The sequence below is a fragment of the Cystoisospora suis genome, assembly GCF_002600585.1.
Source record: "Cystoisospora suis strain Wien I chromosome Unknown contig_1425, whole genome shotgun sequence".
Lineage (NCBI taxonomy): Eukaryota > Apicomplexa > Conoidasida > Eucoccidiorida > Sarcocystidae > Cystoisospora > Cystoisospora suis.
Window position 1 is genome coordinate 1 of NW_027154225.1, and position 19,930 is coordinate 19,930.

The 19,930-nt window shown below is 43.6% G+C and overlaps 4 protein-coding genes across 4 annotated transcripts; 1 reads left to right on the forward strand and 3 right to left on the reverse strand.

Annotated features, from left to right (window-relative positions):
* Nucleotides 1-157: 157 nt before the first annotated feature.
* On the reverse strand, nucleotides 158-4,762 carry CSUI_003252 (uracil-dna glycosylase; the record flags this gene model as incomplete). Its single annotated transcript, XM_068063450.1, has 3 exons — nucleotides 1,571-4,762; nucleotides 664-795; nucleotides 158-221 (listed from the first exon to the last, which is right to left on the reverse strand). Coding segments are annotated over exons 1-3 (1,551 nt in total), but the record flags the coding sequence as incomplete, so codon positions are not given.
* Nucleotides 4,763-5,568: 806 nt separating this feature from the next.
* CSUI_003253 (uncharacterized protein) lies at nucleotides 5,569-17,137 on the reverse strand. The gene is made up of 2 exons (XM_068063451.1): nucleotides 11,847-17,137; nucleotides 5,569-10,843 (listed from the first exon to the last, which is right to left on the reverse strand). The coding sequence occupies exons 1-2, from the start codon at nucleotides 16,650-16,652 to the stop codon at nucleotides 6,776-6,778; spliced, it is 8,874 nt and encodes a 2,957-aa protein (XP_067924572.1). The 5' UTR covers nucleotides 16,653-17,137; the 3' UTR covers nucleotides 5,569-6,775.
* A 77-nt stretch (nucleotides 17,138-17,214) lies between these two features.
* Nucleotides 17,215-18,358, reverse strand: CSUI_003254 (uncharacterized protein; the record flags this gene model as incomplete). The annotated part of the gene is made up of 1 exon (XM_068063452.1): nucleotides 17,215-18,358. A coding segment is annotated over one exon (318 nt), but the record flags the coding sequence as incomplete, so codon positions are not given.
* A 223-nt stretch (nucleotides 18,359-18,581) lies between these two features.
* CSUI_003255 (uncharacterized protein) lies at nucleotides 18,582-19,912 on the forward strand. The gene has a single exon (XM_068063453.1). It carries the CDS (start codon nucleotides 18,916-18,918, stop codon nucleotides 19,216-19,218), a length of 303 nt encoding a protein of 100 aa, XP_067924574.1. The 5' UTR covers nucleotides 18,582-18,915; the 3' UTR covers nucleotides 19,219-19,912.
* The last annotated feature ends 18 nt before the right edge of the window (nucleotides 19,913-19,930 follow it).

Here is a 19,930-nt window from a genome sequence, read left to right on the forward strand (position 1 = left end):
TCTATCTATCTGTCTATATATGTTTGTGTATCTTTACAGAGCATGCAAGAGAGTATATAAAAGGCATCTTCATCGGAAAGAAGACAAAGAGTTGACTAGTAGAAGTGAGAAGAGAGAAGAAAAAGGGAGAGAGACGAATGAAGAAAGAGAGACATACCATAGCTTGATGTGGCTGATGGTAAGGATCTTGGCCGAGGATCACAACCTTAACTTCATTCAACCTGCTCGAGCAAAAAGAGAGAGAAAGAAGAAGAATTTCGACCTTTCTATAGATTTTCTCATCATCATCATGTGTCTCGATCTGGGCTCTTTATCTTCTTTCTCTCTTCTCCTCGAATAGCTTTCACTACCGTCACACGAGACACGCACAAAGGCTCCATACAGACATACGTGGAAACACTCACGCTCAGAGAAAGGTACACAGATCCCTGTCTATTCATCTGCCTACGTTTACTCTGTCTACCGACTTTTAACCTATCTATCTTTAATCTATCTTTAATCTGTCTATCTATCTATCTATCTATCTTTAATCTATCTATCAGTTTGTACGGAGGCTACGCGGGCACAGACTCTACCGCTACAGCCATCATAGTCCCGTAGAAGGCGAGAGAAGGGAAGAGAAGAAAAGCAGAAGAAAAAGAAGAAGAGAAATGCGATCCTTACGGTGTATGCTTGAAGGCATTAAAGACGAGAGACGGGGGAGGATAGACGCGAGATTTCTGCCGTTCACTTCTTACGAATCGGAGACACTTCTCCATATAGGGCTTTCTCAGTTCTTCTCTTAGAGCTTCATACCTCAGTAAAGAGACACAAAAAAGAAGCAAAAGAGGGAGAAGAACATGACCCATGGTGTATCTCTAGATACAGACATCTATGTCGTCTACCTATGAATATGTATGTATGAGTTTGGGAGTATATTGATGTAGGTATGTCTATGTATATAGGAATGTGTATGAATGGCTATGTATGTACCACTATACAGCTACCTATGAATATGCATGTATGCGGATGTATGTATGTATGTCTATGTACATATGAGTCTGTATGTGTGAATATGTATGAGTATGTATATATATATATATATACGTAAGTCTATGCGTCTAGGTCCAGGTATGTATGAAGCCCATGGTGGTATGAAGAGAAGCGGAAATGAGACAAGCCCACAAGGAATTGACTCTAAGAAGACCGATGGAGACAGACACGGAGACGTAGAGACATATAGTCTCGAGAAAGAAAGATAAAGGATTGACAGAGATATAGACCAAGATCTAGATAAACAAGAATAGATAGATCCACACACAGAGAGAGATCATTGCATAGCAACTGACGAACAGGAAGAGATTCATATAGATCGATCTATAGAAAGAGATGGACCATCATAAACTCATAGATCATAGACATTAGATACTTTAGTGATACATGAACGGATAGATTGACTGAGAGTAGGAAGATCGATAGACCCGTAGAAGAAGATTCACGTGGACGGAGAAGCCACGATAGAAGGAAAGAGCCCCATATGAGAGAGAAGAGAGAGGTGCTACATTTTGTCTTAGGAAGAAGAAGAGCTTACCACGAGTGACCGAGAATCGATTTCCATCGCTCCTCTGCATCGACGATTGGAAGCAGCTCACCATCGGGGCTAGCCAAGCAAGAGAGATTCTGTACATCCCCCTTGCCGACCACCTTGAGAGCCGAGAAAGAAAAAGAAGAGAAAGACGTCTTCTGCTTCTTACAGATACGCTCCGGCTCATCCTCTACGGCAAGAATACACTCGTCTTCTCTCTCTGCTCCCACCCTTAAAGAAGAAGAAGATAGAGAGGGCGTCTCACATCTTCCTGTATGGTGTATTCTCTTATTGCTGTTTTGAACGTTCTCTATCGTATCAGATGGATGAAGATCTCCTTGCTTCACTCGAGACACTTCTGTGGTATCTGGGTCTTGTTCTAAACCTCTAGAAGCACAATCTTCCTCGCTCTTCTTCTCCTCCTCTTGCTCCTTATTCTCCCCCTCTACTGGGGTGAGAGAAGGAAAAAGAGATGGACTCGCCACTTCTCTTTCTCTTTCTTTATCACTCTCATCTTCTTTCTTGCTCTTCTTCGCCTTATCTTCTTCTCCTCCTCTTGTGCTAAGCTCAAGAAGGTTTGAAAAGGGTATTTTGTCTTTCTCTCCAGTGCTTTTTTGTGGGTGTTTGAAGAAGGAATCTATCTTACATTGCTTCAAAGCTCTCGTCTTCTTATTCTCGAGTCCAACAGAAATCCTTGTCTCCTTCTCCTCTTCCTTTCTCTCTTCACTTCGTCTTCTTCTCCCCCTCTTGTCTACATACATGTCTTGTTCATCGAGACAATCGTCTTGTTCTTCTTTCTCGATGGGACTTCCTCGCCCTTCTCTCATATGGTCATCTAACTCGAGACACATCTTCTTCTTCTTCTTTTCATCTTCTTCTTTCTTCTTTTCATCTTCTTCTTTCTTCTTTTTAAAATCCTCACTTCGATGCTCTTGCCTCTGTACTTCTCCATTACTAGATGAGAAGATTGCCGCATTCATCTTCTCTCTCTCGCCCAACTCTCTTCTCTCCTCTTCTTGATCAATTGCAGCCTGTCCTCTCTCATCCAAAGATGGACGTGGTGTTTCTTCCCTTCTTTTCTTACTTGGACCTTCTTCCTCTTTCTCTCCTCTGCCTTCTCCTCTCTGTAGAGGAGGAGAGAATCCATCTTCTTCTTCTCGCTGACAATGTGAAAGAAGAGAAAGAGAGACAGAGGAGGGGGAAGAGGAAGAAGAAGAGATTGATATTCTATCGTCTATACGACTCTCGAGGTCGTCTTTAGAGGGAAGCTGATGCTTGGGAAGTCGCAGGTCTTTGGCTATGTCTTCCTTCCTAACACTTTCTTGAAGAATTTCCTCTACAGATACATCAGACAGCATCATGACTGGAAGGAAGAAAAAGAAAGGAGAAAGAAAGACACAGAGAGAAGAGAGGGACGGAGCGCGAAGATGAAGAAGGGAAAGTAAAGAAGAAGCAAGTAAAGAAAGAAGAAAAGGACCTCTGTAGATTCCTCTTATAGGAATGCTTTCTTTCAATCTCTTCCAGTGAAGTTAGAGAAGAAACATTAACAAAAGAAGTGCAGAGAGATAGAAAGCAGGAAAGACGAGAAGCTTTCCTTCTTCTCCTTGTCTTCTCTCCTCTTCTCCCTCTTATTCCTCAAAACTTCTTCTTCTGCTTGACGCCTGACAGGACAAGAGTGTGTGCGACCACAGCTATCTTCTTGTAGGAAAGAAGAGAAGAGGGAGGAAGGAAGAAGGAAAGGAAGAGGAAGGAGAGAAGAAAGAGAGTGAAAAGAAAGGAGAGAGAAAGAAGGGCTTTGCTTCTTCGAGTTCTTCTCTCTCTTCCTCTTGCGATCTATGAATGGCTCGAGAAAAGATCTCGGAGTTGAAAGTCTCGAGAAAGAAGTTACGAGTAGAGAAACACAGGAAAAAGACGAGGAAGAGAGAGGACGTGAGAAGAGAGACAGCTGCGCAAGGAGAAGAAGAGGAAGGGTTAAGAAAGAGAAAGATACAGAAGGAAACCCAAGAGGTGAAGAAGAGAGGAGGGAGTAGATGGGAGTTTCAGATGACGGGAAGAAGAGAAAAGTTGGGAAGAAGGAGCGCATGCATGCAATCGGGGGGAGAAAAAGAAAGTCAGAATGAGTGTGATGAGAGATAGTTGCATCGATGTAGGAATGGAGAGGGGAAAGAGAGGTGTCTTCCCCTGTATTCTTTCTTCTATCGCAATGAACGGACGAGGAAAGAATCCATTTCTCAACATTTCATGAAGAAGTAGATCTCCAATACTAAGAAGAATAGCAATAGTTCTCATCCAAGCTTCTTTTCTGGGGGGATGGAGACAGTTCAGGTGTATATACACCCCACACACCCTTGCTTTCCTGCGGTGTATGTACATACACCTGGGCGCTCGCTGAGCTCGAGTGTTTTTTCTTCGAGACAAATATACCTCCTCTCTTCACATCTTCTTTCATATAGAACGTCAGAGATTCATCTTCTCTGGTCAAAACAGTCGAAGTGTCGTGATAGGAGAAGAAAGAAAGCTCAGGCAGGACGGAAAGAAGGGACATCGCTTTCTGCCGAGTATACCGCATATTACACGGTAAGAGACAACGCCCGTTTTCAGGCCTACGTACTCTCTATCTATTGGGCGATCTCTTTCGATACGCTAGATCCAGTGTCGACGGAATCGAGAGGAACAAAGTAGATCAAAGACGGATAGTAGATAGATCGATCGAGACTGATAGACCAATGGATAGACCAACGAGAGACAGGTAGATTAAGATAGATGGATGGATCAAAGAGAGAAAGTAGATAGAAATTCGTCTGTTCCGCTCTATGATACGAAAGAAGAAAATGACCAAAACACCCCCCAGGTGATGTCCCTCATAGATCATGGAGGTCTCACGGAGGAGCTCAATAGATTCTCTTTCATCTCTTCAACTGGAGATTGCTTTTTGCAGAAGGTTCAAGCGATATGAAGAAGACAGTGTCACGGAGAATCTCTTTTTCTTCTTAACTCCTTTCTTTCGTTTCTCCATCCCTTCTTTCAAGACAGCTATCCTCTTTATTACCTTAGGAAGGATCTCTTCGACAAATGGATAGATTCCAGTGTAATGCAGATGAATGTTTCTCTCTTCTCTCTCTAGGGAAAGAGAAAGAAGAATACCCGCGGGACTCTTTCGTAACGTAACTCCTTCACTCTTCAAGAAGAACTCTTCGTATTGTTAGATAAGAAGAGAAATGAAGTGTCAACAAAACATCTCGATATCTATGCCTATCTATCTCTCTCTCTCTACCTTTCGTCTGTCTCTCTATCCTCAGTCTATCTCTCTATCTTTAATCTATCTATCTTTAATCTATCTATCTATCTTTGGTCTATCCTTCTTCAAATCTAGAGTATCTTCATCAATAACGGAGATCACCCTATCCTCTGTTTTCTCTCTTCACAATTTTCTTTCTTTCTTTCTTTCTCATTCGAAGTCGGGAGCTTTCTTCATTCACCCATACTCCCTCCTAGACGTACAGCTGTCCTACACGAATCCGAATCATACCGTGCGTAAGCGCGAAGACACATTCATGTATATCTATATGTTTCTCTCTCTCTCTCTCTATATAGCTCTCTCTCTCTATCCAAGGTTGGCAATGTGAAAGAGTAAGATAAGGGTGGAAGTTGATTGAGCTGATGAGAAAGAAAGTCTACAAGAGAAGCAGGGAAGAAGATCTGAGAGAAGGGCAGTCTCTCTACATACGCCATCATGCACAACATTTGCTTGCCTGATCCTTCTCTTTCTCCTTTTGCATCTTTCTCCATCTCTCTCTCTATCGGGCATTCTCTTTTCTTCTTCTTCATGAAGAGGAATAGAGAACGATACATAGATAGATAGATAGAGAAGAATAGAGTAGGAACAGCCTTCGTCACTCTACTGCGAGAAGGCTGTCTTTCTTCTTCTTCTTCTTGATGATGATGATCAAGATGAGAAGCAATCTCTGTCCGGGGCTTTCTTTGAGAAAACTTGCTTTAACAAGAGACGGAAAGAAAGTCGATCCAAAATTGCGAGGTAAAAAAGAACGAAGAAGCTAACGAAAAAGGCGAAACTCGACATAAAGAAAGACCTGCGACTGAAGAGCCAGACAACGGGAAAGAAAAACGAAGAAGCAAAGAAACACCCCCACGAGGAAGAAGAAGAAACAAAAAAGAGAAAGGACAATATCTCTATCTATATTCATCTATACCTCTCTATACAAATAGATACGTATAGATGCATGCAGGGGTCCTTTCTCGAAACACTTCGCCTCCTCCCGCGGCCTTGACTTGCACCCCAATTCCTTGGCCCTTCACACATGACACAGAAAACAGACGGACTGCCTACCAATGCATGCGTCTATACATATATCTATCTATACGTAGGGATATATATATATATACATAAAGATATATATAGAGCCTGTGCATGCAGGGTATGAAGAAAGGAAGAAGAATGAGAGACAAGGAGTAGGGGGGAGGGGCTGTTAGATCGATCAATAATAGAAAGTTGGAGATATGCAAGCAGAAAGAGACAGAAAGTTTCTCTTAGAGAACTTTTAGCGATTCCTCTCCAGAACTCATTCTCTCCTCTCTTTTCAGTTCCTTTTTACCATCGGCTTAGATTCGGAGAAAAGAATTCTTTTGGTTGTACCCCATCATCATCATCATGATCATTAGCATGTACGAGACTCACCTCTACCTGTCGTATGTGGACATCCCAGCAGTCCGGACTACACAGAAGAAACACGGGCTCGACCCATAGTGTCCATGCATGCATACATATACATCTGTATCTATCAATCTATCCATATCTATATAGATATGTGGATAAATCTATCCATAGTGTGCATGTATAGATAGATGGAGATCTTTGGAGATATATATAGGTCTGTGTGTGGATGGGTATGCCCTTGTAACGATGAAGTGCGAAGGCGATGAGGAGAAGAAAAGAAGAAAGAAAGACAACTCGAAAGTAAGGAAATTAGGCGGTAAGCATCTCCATCTAATCTAAGAAAGGAGAAGAGAGAAAGAGAGCTTTTTCGATCCCTTAGACTGATTTGGAGACGCCTTTCTTCTTCTCCTCCTTCACTCCCATCTTCCGTCACTCTCTTTACGATCAACTTGGGTCATTTAACCGCCACAACACAGTCATAGAGGGAGACAAAAGGCAAGCGAAAGAAAAAGGGCCTTCTCACTCTTTCTTTCTTTTTAGTGAAGGGGATTGCCAGGAGGGTGAGAAGTTGCTAAGAGGACATTTCGATGAATGAAGTGGAATTTCCCGGAAGAATCCCAAATCATCTCTAGACACTTGCGATGGAGATTCAACACGAAAAAAAGAGACATCTCTTCTTCTTCTTCTTCTAGAGACAAAGAGAACGTTCTTCTTCTTCTTCTTCCTTTCCATGTATTGAAGAAAAGCCGCAATTCCCCGTCATCTTCCTCCCAGTCAAGCAGTCCCCGACCTCTCTTATACAGGAACTTTTCTTCTTCTTCTTCTTCTTCTTCCTCTTGCGAGGTGGTATAGAAAGGAACATGGCGAAAAGAGAGAGGCAGAGAAGGGGGTGAACAAGAAGAAGAAGAAGAAAAGCAGCTCTCATCTGCTGCTTCTTCTTCTTGTTGTTGAGCCTTTCTCTTTCTTCTTCCATCTTTAACTTTCTGTCTGAACGAACACAACCTTCTTCTTTCTCCCTCTATTGAATATCTTCTTCTCCTCCTCTTGTTGGTCTTTACGCCTCTCTCACTGTGTGAACGGGCCTCTCCTTTCTTCTTCTTCTTCTTCGTTGCCTCTCCGTCCGATGATTTAAACAGTCCATCCCCCTCTTCCTCTTCTTTTTTATCTTCTATGGATACGGTACCATGTCTATTCTCTCCTTCTCTCCTCTCCTCTTCCCTTTCTTCTTCTTTCTTCTCTTCTTCTTTCTTCATGGAATCTCTTCTTTCTTTCACAAGGTGACCATCCTCATCTGTACTTAAATATCTTTCTCTCTCTCCTCTTCTCCTCCTCCTCCTCCTCCGTCCAGAGCCGTTGCTCTCTCCTTTAGCTTCTGCCATCTTATCCAGAGAAACAGGATCCCATCGACCCAAGTCTTTCTTGAACGAGATGCATGAGAAATTCTTCTTCTTCTTCGTCGTTGAAATCGTAGCCTCCTTCTTCACGACTTCTTTCTGTCGTTCTTCTTCTTCTTCTCTTTGTCTCCTTTGCAAGAGAAGTTGGGAGTAGCACTGCTGAGAGGTTAGGCGTTCGAATCCAAGGCGTAGGGTTTGAATTCTATTTACCAGATGAAGATGGGTTTCAAAAAAGTGAGCTAGCCATCGATGCTGCTCGTCATCGAGAGTTGAAAGAAGAAGGAATCGAGATCGAATCGATGGCCCTGAGGGGAATAGAGACGCCGACGTCTCTTCTTGTAGAGAGACATCTCCCGTCTTTAGGAGAATTATCTCAGTGTAGAGACACCCGGCAATCCATCTTTCTCCTTGTAGAAACTTTCTTAACGCACACCCTCGTCTCTCAAAATTCAGCGATGAAAGTTCTTCTTCTTCTTCCTCTCTCGCGACTTCTCCTCCTTCTTCTCTCTTACCTCTTGAGGAGGACAGGGAAAGAGGAGGAAAGATCAAAGAAGAAGAGGAGCTCTTCTCATACATCTTCCCTAACTCATTCACATCATCTTCAGATACACGGTCCTTCGCTCCTCTGTTGTCTTCTTCTTTTTCTTTTCTGTCTCTTCTTTCTCCTTCGCCTTTCGCCTCAATCATCATTCTTCTCTTCTTTTTCTTTTCTTCTTCTTCCTCTTCTTGTTCTTTCTGTTTGACAAGATTCGCCAAGAGATCAAACCTACTAAGACACTTGAAGCCAAGAAGAACACGTCTCTCTCTTCTACTTCTTCTTTCTCGCTTCTCTTCTTCTTCTCCTCCTCCTCCTGAGAATCCTCTAGGGCGCCTAGCAATCTCAGGTATCATACAGAGAGATAGCCGTTCTCGTTGTCTCTCTCTCTCATGTTCTCCGTCTTCGCCTTCTTTCCTAGGGTCATTGGGATCACCCCCCCCACCTTCTCTTTCTTCTTCTTCCTCTCTTTCTTCTTTTCTTTGATCGATACTTCTCACACCATCGTCCTTAATTGTCATAAAGACCAGATCTCCTGTGTGGGTCTGTAAGATTGCAAGAACGCCTCTCTCCGTGAAATTCTTATCCTCGAGAAGAGAAGGGCAGTAGAGAGACTCGTCTTCCTCTTCTTCTTTCTCTTTCTTTTCTCCTGGATGATCTGCATCCCTCAGAGACAGTCCATCCCCCCGACGGGAACCAGTAGAGAAAGACGAATTGTCAGCGGGAGAGACAGATGAAGAAGACGGGACTGACAAAGACGAACTGAAAGGAAGAGAACGAGAATCTTCTTGCTCTCTTCTCCTTTCTATGAAACCCTGTAAATTGTCCTCGCCCCGACTCCTATGAGAGGCGCATGCACAGCTAAACCTATCAGCAGGCGTAGTAGTGGTAGTAAAACGACAACTACAACAACCTGGTGTATATACACCGGAGATTTCTTCTTCTTCTTCATCTTGTTGATCTTGTTTCTTCGTTTCTTCGTGAAGGAGAGCGTCTTCTTGATCACCCCTCTTTTGCTTGGTAAGAATTACACGCTTCGTCATAATATAACTTGCCTTTAGCCAAGTATGAAACGAATATGAATGAGAAGGTTTACAAGAAGGGGGTGGAGACAGGAGAGAAGAAGAGACATGCGCCTCTCCCTGTCTTCTTCTCTCACTTGGATCGCCGAGTGAAGAAGAGCTTCTTTCTTCTCTTCTTTTCTTGAGATCGCGTCGATGGCGAGGCAGAAGAATCCCCGAAGAGAGAGCTAAGGAAGCAGAGTTAACAGTAAGAATGGATGAAAAGGAAAGGCATTCGCCTGTTAAACAGCAGGATGTCTCCAGGGGATACCCTCTGTAGATACACCCGGATGAAGAAGGTAAGATTCTCACCATATCATCATCCATATCGTCATGGGGATCTTTCTCTTTCTCTAGATCTCTCTTTGGAGAAGAAGCAAGGTTCTTCACGTCTTCTTCTCCTCTCTTCGTCGTTAAAGACACATCTCTTCTGAGGGTTCTTCTCTCCTCTGTCACAGTGGCATTTTGCTTCATGAAGGCTTCTCTCTTCTCTCTAGAAGAAATTAAGATCCCTGGGACATCTCCGCTCACGTAGAGACCTCCATCCGATGAAAGAAACACGAAAGCGACGTGGGACTGGCGAATCCTTTCACTCGAGATTTCTTCTTCTTCTTCTTCTTGTTCATCCATAATCTCCTTATTGAAAGAGCTCTTGTCTCTTGGATGGGGAGAAGTCTCTTCGACATGTTGTCTGGCCCCGGTGTCAGAGAAAGGCGAGAAAGATGAAGAGGATGACGAAGAGGAGAAAGATGAAGAAGCAGGAGAAGAAGAAAAAGAAGAATTCGTGCTAAGAGAGGAAGAGATGGAAATTTCTTCTCTCTTCTTCATAGAGAATCCGTGCTGAAGATGCGAAGAAAAACGATACCCGTCAGAGCGTGATGTAGAAGAAGGAGAACAAGAAGAAGAAGAAGGAATGGTAAGGAGACCACCAGCTCGATAGGAATGAAGAATTCTATCTCTTCTTTCTTCTTCTTCTTCTCTTTTCATCTCTGGTTGATCTTCTTTGTCTTCTTCTATCAGACCTTCTCTATAAGAAGAGCCTCGTATACAAGAAGAATACACATCTCTCTCTGTCTCGCCCCTCTCCCCTTCTTCATTCCTCTTCTCTCTCAAAGAAGAGACATGCCTTCGAGGATCAGGCTGAACACCTTCCTCTAAAGGCCCAGGCAGACGAGTCCCACATCCAGCGAAGAAAGAAGAAGAAGAATGCACACGAAGAAGATTTTCCTCGAGAGACAGCCTTCTAGAAGATCTTCTTTCTCTCTCTTTCTTTTTCTTACCTCTCTTTTCTTCTTTTCCTATCAAATCAGAAGATAAAGACCTTTCGCATAAACCATACCACGTGAAGGTAAAGATATCGACCACAAAAGGAAAAGAGGGCGAACACGAAGAAGAAAAGGAGACACCCACGTGTCTCTCAGAAGAAGAGGAAGAAGAAGAAGAGTGGTGGTCGTGATCAATGCTAATCGTCTCATATGGGTGTTGTTGTTGCGTGAAAGAAGAAGAAAGAGACTTGTGAGTTTCTCTATCCGACTTGTCTCCTCTTCCATCGCAAGTTGAAGAAGAATGAAAAGAAGGCCCTCGCCTCTCGGGCGCTGCACCAGCGCGGGAGAACTGCGGGAAAGATGAAAAGAGAAAGAAACGAGACGAAAAAGAAAAGAAAGAAAGAAATGCTATGTCTTGTTTTTCCTAGAGAGATCGACCCAATTATGGAAGTGAGAAAAAAGAAGAAGAACAAGAAGAAAGAAGACAAGTCTGAGACGCAGCGGTGTACACACACCATGAGAAAGACGGAAAGACTAAGAGACAAGAGCGAAAGAGACAAAAAGAAGAAAAGATGATATGAGAAAAGAACCAAGGCGGTACAAGCCGTTTCGAGACAAAGGGAAGTGTGACGTGTCTCATCCAAAAGTCTCTCTAGTCAGGTAGCTAGCCCCATCCGCAACTACTCTGCTTCGACACCGTTGTTCGGTCGAGATAGATATGGAGATACTCCTCGGCGTAGTGAACAGAGGGGGGGGAAGAATGAAATAGAAAGAGGAGAAATCGGTGGATATGCTAAAGCTTCTTCTGACGTATCATCGAGAAGGAAACAGCCACCTTAGGATAACTGAGAGAAGAGTAAGAGAAAGAAAGAGACATTGACAGAGAGAGAGAGAGACAGATGCTGCCCGAGTGTACATACAGTGTATTTCGACACACACCTAGGGAATCGAGGGAGCCGTGAGACACGTAATTTGGTCCAAAGAAGGCTAGGAGCCCCTCCTGAGTTCTTCTACGGTCATCCTACTCCTAGGAAAGGTATCTTACATCCCTCTTCTCCCTATATAGGTACAGGGTTATTTCTATCTGAAGATACTGTAGGCTTAGCTGAACATCTAACTATCTATCTTTAATCTATCTATCAGCTCCCTTTGAAGTGTGTATACACTTTGAAGAGAATGAGAAGAAGCAGACTCAAAGACGGAGACAAGCAGTACGACTGAATATCTTCCTCCAACAAAGAAAGAAATGGCAAGCTTGGAGAAGACATACACAAGAAAAGAAGAGCCTCAGACTCTCTATCTATGTGTAAACATGTGTCGTCAGGTGTATATACACCTGAAGAAAAGCTCACCTCAACAAGTCTTCCATTCAACATCACCATCCCATTCTCGAGAAAGAAACAGACAAACACATTCTCCTTCTCCACACCTTCACGGCCTCTTCGTTTTCTTCTTTTTTCTCTCGATTTGGTTTGCATATCTCTACTCTTTAGTTCCTCTTTCGTCTCTCCTCTCTCTGTTTCTTCATTTCTCCCCGTCTTCTTTTCTCTTTCTATTTCATCCTGCTGTTCTCTTCCTATCTGTCCTTCTCCCGCCCCTAGCCCGACAATGAGGGCGTGAGCCCACCCCTGCGGATGCAGGCTGAAGCTTCTCTGTCTACTTCTTGAAATCTTTCCTAGAGAAAGAGAAGCTCTTCCATGGCAACTCTCGTCTTCTTCCTCTTTCATTAAAAGCCCACGAGAGAAGGCCGAAGAAGAGACAAGATTTCGCAGGGGTTTCTCAGCATGAAGGATAGTACACCGCAGAATTCTCGGTGTGCATGAGAGATGAGAGGATAGGGGCGACGGCAAGAGCATGGAAAGAGAAGAAGGGCAAACAACGGAGTTTGACTTCGCTAAAGAAGAAGACGAAAGATAAGGCTGACTTCGCATGGAAGATAAAGAAAGATCTCTTGGCGGTGAGGCAGATTTCCCATTCCAAAGGCTATTGCGGTTGAGACCTTCATCATGAAGCCCATGTTGATCGCTCTGTTGTGCTCCAAGATAGTTCAGGTGTATATACATCTGGAAATCACATAACATGAGCTGCATAGCGACATGGCTAGCTTTCTTTCCTAGTCCTTTCATCCATCCTCTCTTGTGTGTTTCTCTACGTCTCCCCGTGGGGGTGGGGGTCGCATGCAACTTAACTTCTCCTCTTTTCATCTTCACACTATTCATGTTCTTTGTCTTCTTTCTTAAGAGCTTCCGGGGCATCTGCTCTTTCCGTCTTCGTCGCCCTTGACTCCTCTTCATCTCGTCTTCTTCTCCTCCTCCTTCTCTTAACTCCTCTTCTTCACACCAGTCTTCTCCTCCTTCTCCTTCATCGATGTCATCTCTTCTTGAAGAAGATTCTCTTTCCACCTTCGTCTTTTCGACAGATAGGAACGGAAAATAGAGAGAGACACTTCTTCTCCTCTCCATCCTCTCTTCGCTCGAGACATTGTCCCAAGCTTCTTGTAAGAGAAATGTAGACACTAGAGATTCTACGGTCACATCGTCGTCTTCTTCTTTTCTTGGCTGATCAAACCAGCCTTCGAGACCTTTATCATGACTTCTCCTTTTCCTGATTTGATAGCTTCTTTCTCCCTCTTTACACTCCAGCATCTCTTTCTCTCTCTTCCTTTCTTCTACAAGACCTCTCACACCCTCACCACAGCTACTGCCGCTATTATCATTAAGATCATGATGATCCTTCTTCTGTCCTTTATCTCCCTCCTCTTCTTCTCGCTTCCTTGGGTCAGTTGGATTAACGACAAGACGATTACTACAGAATGAGAGATGGGACAGACGAGAGCGTTGAAGTCGAAAATAGAAGAAGGAAGAAAAGAAATTGACAAATCGATCAACCTGCGATACTTCAAAAGAAACCCGGCGTCCCCAGATCAGACTAACCATCATCGAGTGTACATACAGCACAAAATCTAAAGTCATGCGCACACCTTCCTTCCTCTTCTTCAAGGTTTCTCTTGAAGAGGAAGAAACCTCACTTGTCTCCGAATCATCTTTTTCCCAAGATCTTCCTCCTTGCTTTCGATTCGAGTCGATGGGATCACCAAGGTCCATTCCCTCCTTGAACTTCTTGTCAACCTTATCAAGAAGAATAGGGACAAGAAGAGAGATAGAAGGAGGAAAGGGGAGAAGAAGAGAAGCGGAAGAAGAGCTAAAGCTCTCTTGACTTTCTTCTTCTTTTTCTTGAGAAGTGTTAAGATTTCGATACAGAAATGGTTCATCGGCGGGACTTGCCTTTGAACGGTGATACACTTGACACCTGTCTTGTCTACCAGCCTTGCTACTAAAGATGCGAAAAGGACGACGACGATCATGAGGTGTAGATACACCCCCGGGAGAAAACGCACCTTCATCACATTGAAGTGTACGTACAGGAAGGGACACCTCGCCATTACGAGATGTATAAACACATGTAGCCTCACGACAAGGAAGCTGCTGAGGTGTACATACACCGGAAACCTCACGATGAAGATGGGGTGTACATACACCAGAAGAGCCAAGATCATCGTGACACACGCATGCAGTAATACGGTGCAGCGCACTACTCATTCGTTCAGCCTCTTCCTGTCTTGTTCCTTCCTCCTTGTTTCTTTCTCTCCTTTTCATCCTGCGTTCTTCTCTCTTTGTCTCCAAATCACCCATCTCTCCACTCTTCTCTCCTCGTCCTGACAGCGCCTGTTTTTCTTCTTCTCGTTCTACGTGTCTATGACCCTGAAGACCACCTTCTCCGCTCGCTATGGAGATGCGATGGAGGAAAGAAGATCTCCTCCATTCTTCTCCAGAATTCAGTGTGAGAAAGAGCCCCCCACGATCACCGCCTTGACAAGACAAAGAAGAACGACGACGATGGCGATAGCGGGGAGGAGGAGGAAGAAGAGAGAGAAGAAATTCTTTCAAATCCAAATAGGCGAATCGACTTATCAAAGAACTCACACGCCGATTCACAGACTTGCTGACAAGAAGAAGCGATCTTATAGAAGGAGAAAGGAAAGAAATTACTCCTGAATCTGGGGGGCTATAGAGACGTAACGTGTCACACCTCTCTTCGGATCGACCTGTAGAAGAGGAACACCCATTCATCCACAGAGGAAGAGAAGAGAAGCACGGAGAAGGCAAGAAGAAGAAGAAGAAAAAAGAAGAAGAGAAAGACATAGGCACGATTCGATCACCTGCGAAAGAAGACACGAATTCAGACGAAGAAGAAGAGGGAGAAGAAGAATGACAATGGTCTCCACCGTCATTCTTCTTCATCTTTTTTCCTTCGTTTCTCGTCTTTCCTTGACTCCCGCGGAATTGATCCAATCTCTCGCGAGATACACAAAACAATTGGTCTTCTCCATATGAACAAAAAGAAGAACGACAGTCCCGAGAATCTTCTTCTCGAGATAGACATCGAGAAACAGAATAAGAAGAAGGACATTTTCTGTCGATCGCAATGAGGTGAGAATTAGCACTTTCTTCTTCTTCTCCTCCTCCTCTTCTTTCTTTCTCTATTTCATTGTTCTCTCCTACGTCCCTTCTCACTTCATCCCCATGGCCAACAGCTCCCTCCTTTCTTCTTCTTCTTCTTTCGCGCATCGTCTGGTCCTCTCTCTTTTCCGGCGTCGCTTTCTCTTCTTTCTTTGCCTCCTTAAAAGAAAGACCTAAAGAAGATAGACCCTTCTCACCTAGGAAAGAAGACCAACGTGCGGTAACGAATCTATACACTTCCATCCTCTCTTGCTCGAGCACACTCTCTAAGATCAACATATCTATCTCTTCATCTTCTTCTTCTGGTCTGTGCATAGCCATTCTACCATTATCGTCAAGCTCGTTATCTCTTCTCTGTAAAAAGGAAGGCATGAATGGAGATATCTCGTTAGATGGAGCATGAAGATCGCACTCTCTTTCCTTCTCTCGAGAAAGACCAGCAGAAGGAGACGCATGCCTCCACGTGAACGGCAGGAAAAGCAAAGAAGACGACGAGGGGGAGGAGGAAGAAGAAGGAGTAGTTGCAGAAGAAGGAAGAGAGCCGAGGTGTAAAGGAGATGATGAGGCAGAAGAAGAAGAAAAGGAAGAAGAGGAAAGAGAAAGAGAAGGAAGAGGTAAAACAGAGTTCATTGGAGAAGAAAGAGAGGAACTGGTAGGAGAAGAAGGAGGAGGCGAAGAGCCGTTTTCTTCCTGTTGCAAAGAAGCCTCCTTCGCAAGGCTACTTTCGAGGTCTATCTCTCCTGGTCTTATATGAGGAGAAGAGTGAGGGGCTGATTCAGAGACCACGAAGGGTGGCGACAGGAGAAGAGAAGAAGGCGGAGAAGAAGAGGAGGAGGAGGAAGAAACATACGAGAGAGATGCGACAGAGCAGGACGAAAGGTTCCTCTTCTCTGAGAAACGAGACGACGAGGCCGACGAAGAAGAAGAAGAGAAGGAAGAGGAAAAGCATGAGGAGATGGATGACGAGGAGGAGGAAGCAGTAGACGTAGAAGAAGAAGAGGGGGTTGAGAGGAGAGCTTCTTCATTTGGCGAGAATGAAGAAGAGAAAAGAGAAGAAGGCAGCGAAGCCATTCTGATCTTTTCTTTACAAGAGATAGACGAAGAAGAAGAGGAAGACATTAGTGACAAAGAATGACCTAGTTCATTTTCTGTCATCTTCTTATCTCTCCAGAGAGATGTCATTCTTGAGCCGTCACACCTCGTCTGCGTCTCTGCTTCTTCTTCTTTTCCATCACATAGTGAAGAGGAGGAGAAGAAATGACGCAAATTCTTGTTCTTCTTCTCGTTGTCCTCTCCCCTCCTATCATGTCTTTCGAACTCCTCGGTCATCTCCCTCTTCTCTTTCGTATTTTTCTTATTCTTACTTTTCTGCTGCTTCTCCTGATCTCTGTCCTCGCCTTGATCCATGCCATGATTTCCGTTACCCTCTTCATCTTCTTCTTCTTCTTCTTGTTGATCTTTTCTTTCTCTAAGCCCAGTGCCATCCTCTTCTCTTCGTCCCCCTCCTTCGAAGACCACTCCTATTCTTGAGATTCTCTTTTCTCCACAGACGAAACACAAAGATGTCGCACCCTCGCTCTCCTCTCCTTCACGTAAAGACAAACATCTTTCTTCCTCTTCTCCTCTCACCTCACTCATCTCTTATTCTCCCTCTCCCTCTTCTTCTTCTTCTCTCCTTTCTCTGTGGCTTCTTCAGCTCGAGGAACTTTAGCAAGAGAGAGAGTGACCAATGAGAAAAGACAGATGGATCGTCTCTCTTCTTTCTCTCACGAATCTAGAGAAGCCCACATCTTCTTAGACCTTCTTCTTCTTCTTCCTTAACTTCCCTTGGGTAAGATAATGAAGGGGAGAAGGTATCAGAGAGACAGACAAGCCAATAGATAGAGAAGTAGATCACCAAGATGAGGCAGCGATATGAAGAAGAAAAGGATGGAGAAAGAAAAGAATAAATTCGAATAGGAGAGGAAGAAGTGCCAGAAGGGGAGAAGAGAAGATAGAAACCTCTCCTCTCTCTAGCTAGAAGAAAGACCTGTCTTTCTCTGCGTGACTGATGTGACCGACCTCTTGAAAGGCTAAAATTCATTCAGAAGCCAAGTCAAAACACACTTCAACCATACCCTATCATTCTTCTTCTTCTTTGTCTGTTTCTTCTTCTTCTTTTTCTTTGATCTTCTTTTTCATGAAGAAAAGAAAAAGAGAAGCGTCGAATTGCGCTCGTGTCCATGAGACGACGGCGGAAGAAGAAAGAAAGAAGGAAGGAAAGAAAAAACTCGAATAGAACTGAACTGACAAGGGACAACGCCAAGGAACCAGGTGTACATACACCCCAAGGGGTCTTGTTTAGAACCTCTTGTTTTGATCTTTCATGTGGAAAGAGAAGAAAGACAGAAGAGCCGGAGATCTCTCAGCTCATCTTCACCTGAAAATGAAAGGAGGGAAAGAAAGAAAGAAAGACGACGAAGAAGAAGAAGCTTTTCTTTCTTCAGCTCTCCCCTGCAAAATACACCTGCGTAACTCCTTCTTCTTCTTCTTTTCGGGTGTACATCGGCTCCTTCCTCGGAAAAGAGAGAGAAGAAGGGGAGAAATTCTTTGAGAGAAGAAAGAAAAGAGAGAAGGGAGTTCGTGTTGAATAGACAGGAAGGAAAAAGGAGAAACGGCGATACCTATTAAGACGATCGACTGCTTATTGAAAAGAAGAAAGAGAGAGAACATAATCTCCGCTCCTAGTCAAGAGAGAAAGACGAAGGAAAGAGGAAACCTGTCGCGAAATCCCGAATGAAGAAAGATAGAAAAGACAGAGAGAGAAGAAAAGCTGTATCCCCCTCTAAAAAACAGAAAAGAGAATTGAAAGAGATCGAATGAAGAGAAAGAAAGAAAGAGAGAGAGAATATCTTCGGAAAAGCAAAAGAACACCCCAGACAGGCTGAACCTACTACGAAGAAGAAAGAAAGAAAGAATGAATGAACGAAAGGAGATGTGAGAAGTGGAGAGGAGAAAAAGGAAAAAATTGACGATGAGCTACTACTCAATTGACAAGACGAGAAAGCAAAGAATGAAAGAAAGAAAGAAAGAAAGATAGAGAGAGAAAGGGAAAGAGAGGCGGAAGGACGCAGGAAGACACGGGGATAAAGCTGACTCCTACGAAAGGAGAGAGAAAAAGAAAGAAAGAGACAGAAAGAAAGAAAAGCGAAAAGATGAACTCTTGAAAGGAGAAAAAAGTCTTCTTTTTCTTCCTCTCTTTCTCTTTTATCCTTCTTCTTTCTTCTCTTCTTCCTTTACCATCATCTTCTTCTCCCCGTATCCGTTGACCTGTCAGGAGGAGCTTCAAAAGAATCAGGTTCTTCTTCTTCTTCTATCTCCTCCCTTCTCACATCTACCTAGATGGATGGGGTCTAGACTCATTCATTCAAACACTCCTCACTCCGTTAGATAGCTAGCTAGATGTCTAACAGCAGCTAGCCAGGGGAGGAGACAAAACAGGCATGCGGCCGAGTGAAAAGAAGGAGAACCTTCCCCCGCTTCAACCCCCTCTTTCTCTTCTTTCGATGTGTCTCTGTGGTGTTTCTTCTTCCTTTTTAACTGCAGGGGACGTCGCTTCTCTCATACAGAACCGTCCTTAGAAAAGAGTCTAGCCACCCCTTTATTTCCATTTTCTTTCTTTGCTTCTTTCTTCGCCATCTTTTCAAATCTATTTGCGAGAAGGCAAGAGAGAGAAGAGAAGGGAGGTTTCGTCAAGGAGTTTCTCTTTTTGAAGTTTCTTTTCTTTCGAGGGATTGCCCCCTGCCCTCTCAACCTTCTCCTTCCTTCTTAATGACGTGGACAAGAGAAGAAGAAGAAACAAATAAAGAAGAAGAGGAAGTCTTCTTCTTTCTTTCTCACTCTTTCTTTCTTCATTCACGCGATGTTTCGTAGGGAGTTGAAGATCCTGTGTGTTGTGGAGATCAAAAGTCTAGCCTTTTTTTCTTCTTCTTCACTTTTCTCTTCTTCTCTCCTTCCTTTCTCCTTTCCTCTTCCTCTTCTTCTCTTTCCTACTCTCTTCGGTACTCCTTTCCTTTCTGTTTCTTCCTTCCTTTCTCACCTCTTACTTGCTTTCTTTCTCATCTCTTTCATTCTCGTCTCTTTCTTTTTCATCTCCTTCTTTCACTTTCTCTTTTTTCTCTCTTGCGCCTGTTTTTCTCTTGTATTTCGTCTCTGGGGGAGGTGAGGGGGTGGTCTAATTCTTTCTTTCATTCTTCCTTTCTTTCTTCCTGTCTTCCTTTCTTCTTGCTGGCTTTGCCTTCTGTCTTTCTCTTTCTTGGAGCCCCACATCTTTTGTTTTGTCTTTCTTCTTTCTCTCCGAGGTCGAACCAGAGATCATGAAGAGGATGAAGGAAAGACGGAGAGTTCGATGAATTTTCTTCCATTCTTTCTTTCTCCTTTCTGCTGTGGATTCTTTTTTCTTTGTCTCTACCACGTTTTCGTCTTCCGTCCATAGGAAGTCTTATTCAAATGTTTTGCTCTCTCCGCAACCGCCACTTTCTCTCGTTCTTACCTTCTTTCTTTCTTTTCAAGAATCCCGTCTTTCTTTTCTTTCTTAACCTCTTTCCTCTTCTCTCTCTTTCTTGAGGAGATTCTATGGCTTCTGTCTCTTTGTCTTTCCTACAGGCTTTTCTTACGGAATTCCTAAGAGCATACCGACCACACAACTTTCTATCTTCATCCTTACATCTTCTTCTTCTTCCTTTTCTTCTTCATGATCTTCTTACTTTTCTTGTCTAAGGAAGGGGTTCATTGTCTCTTCGGTCCATTCCTCTTCACTTCATCCTCTTCTTTCCTCCATCCTTTTCTTCTTCTTCTTTACTTCCTTAGTTCTTTATAGTCAACGTCTTTCTCACTTCTTTTCTCCCCTTGCTTTCCTTCTTTTCTCTTCTTTCCTT

Bases quoted from the DNA above. Each gene is read 5' to 3' on its own strand.
- CSUI_003253 (XM_068063451.1), bottom strand. From the start codon at position 16,652: ATGAGTGAGGTGAGAGGAGAAGAGGAAGAAAGATGTTTGTCTTTACGT. The intron at 10,844-11,846 runs GTGAGCTTTTCT...TCTTTCCCGCAG, and splicing joins TGAATGGAAGACTTGTTGAG to TTCTCCCGCGCTGGTGCAGC.
- CSUI_003255 (XM_068063453.1), top strand. From the start codon at position 18,916: ATGTTTCGTAGGGAGTTGAAGATCCTGTGTGTTGTGGAGATCAAAAGT.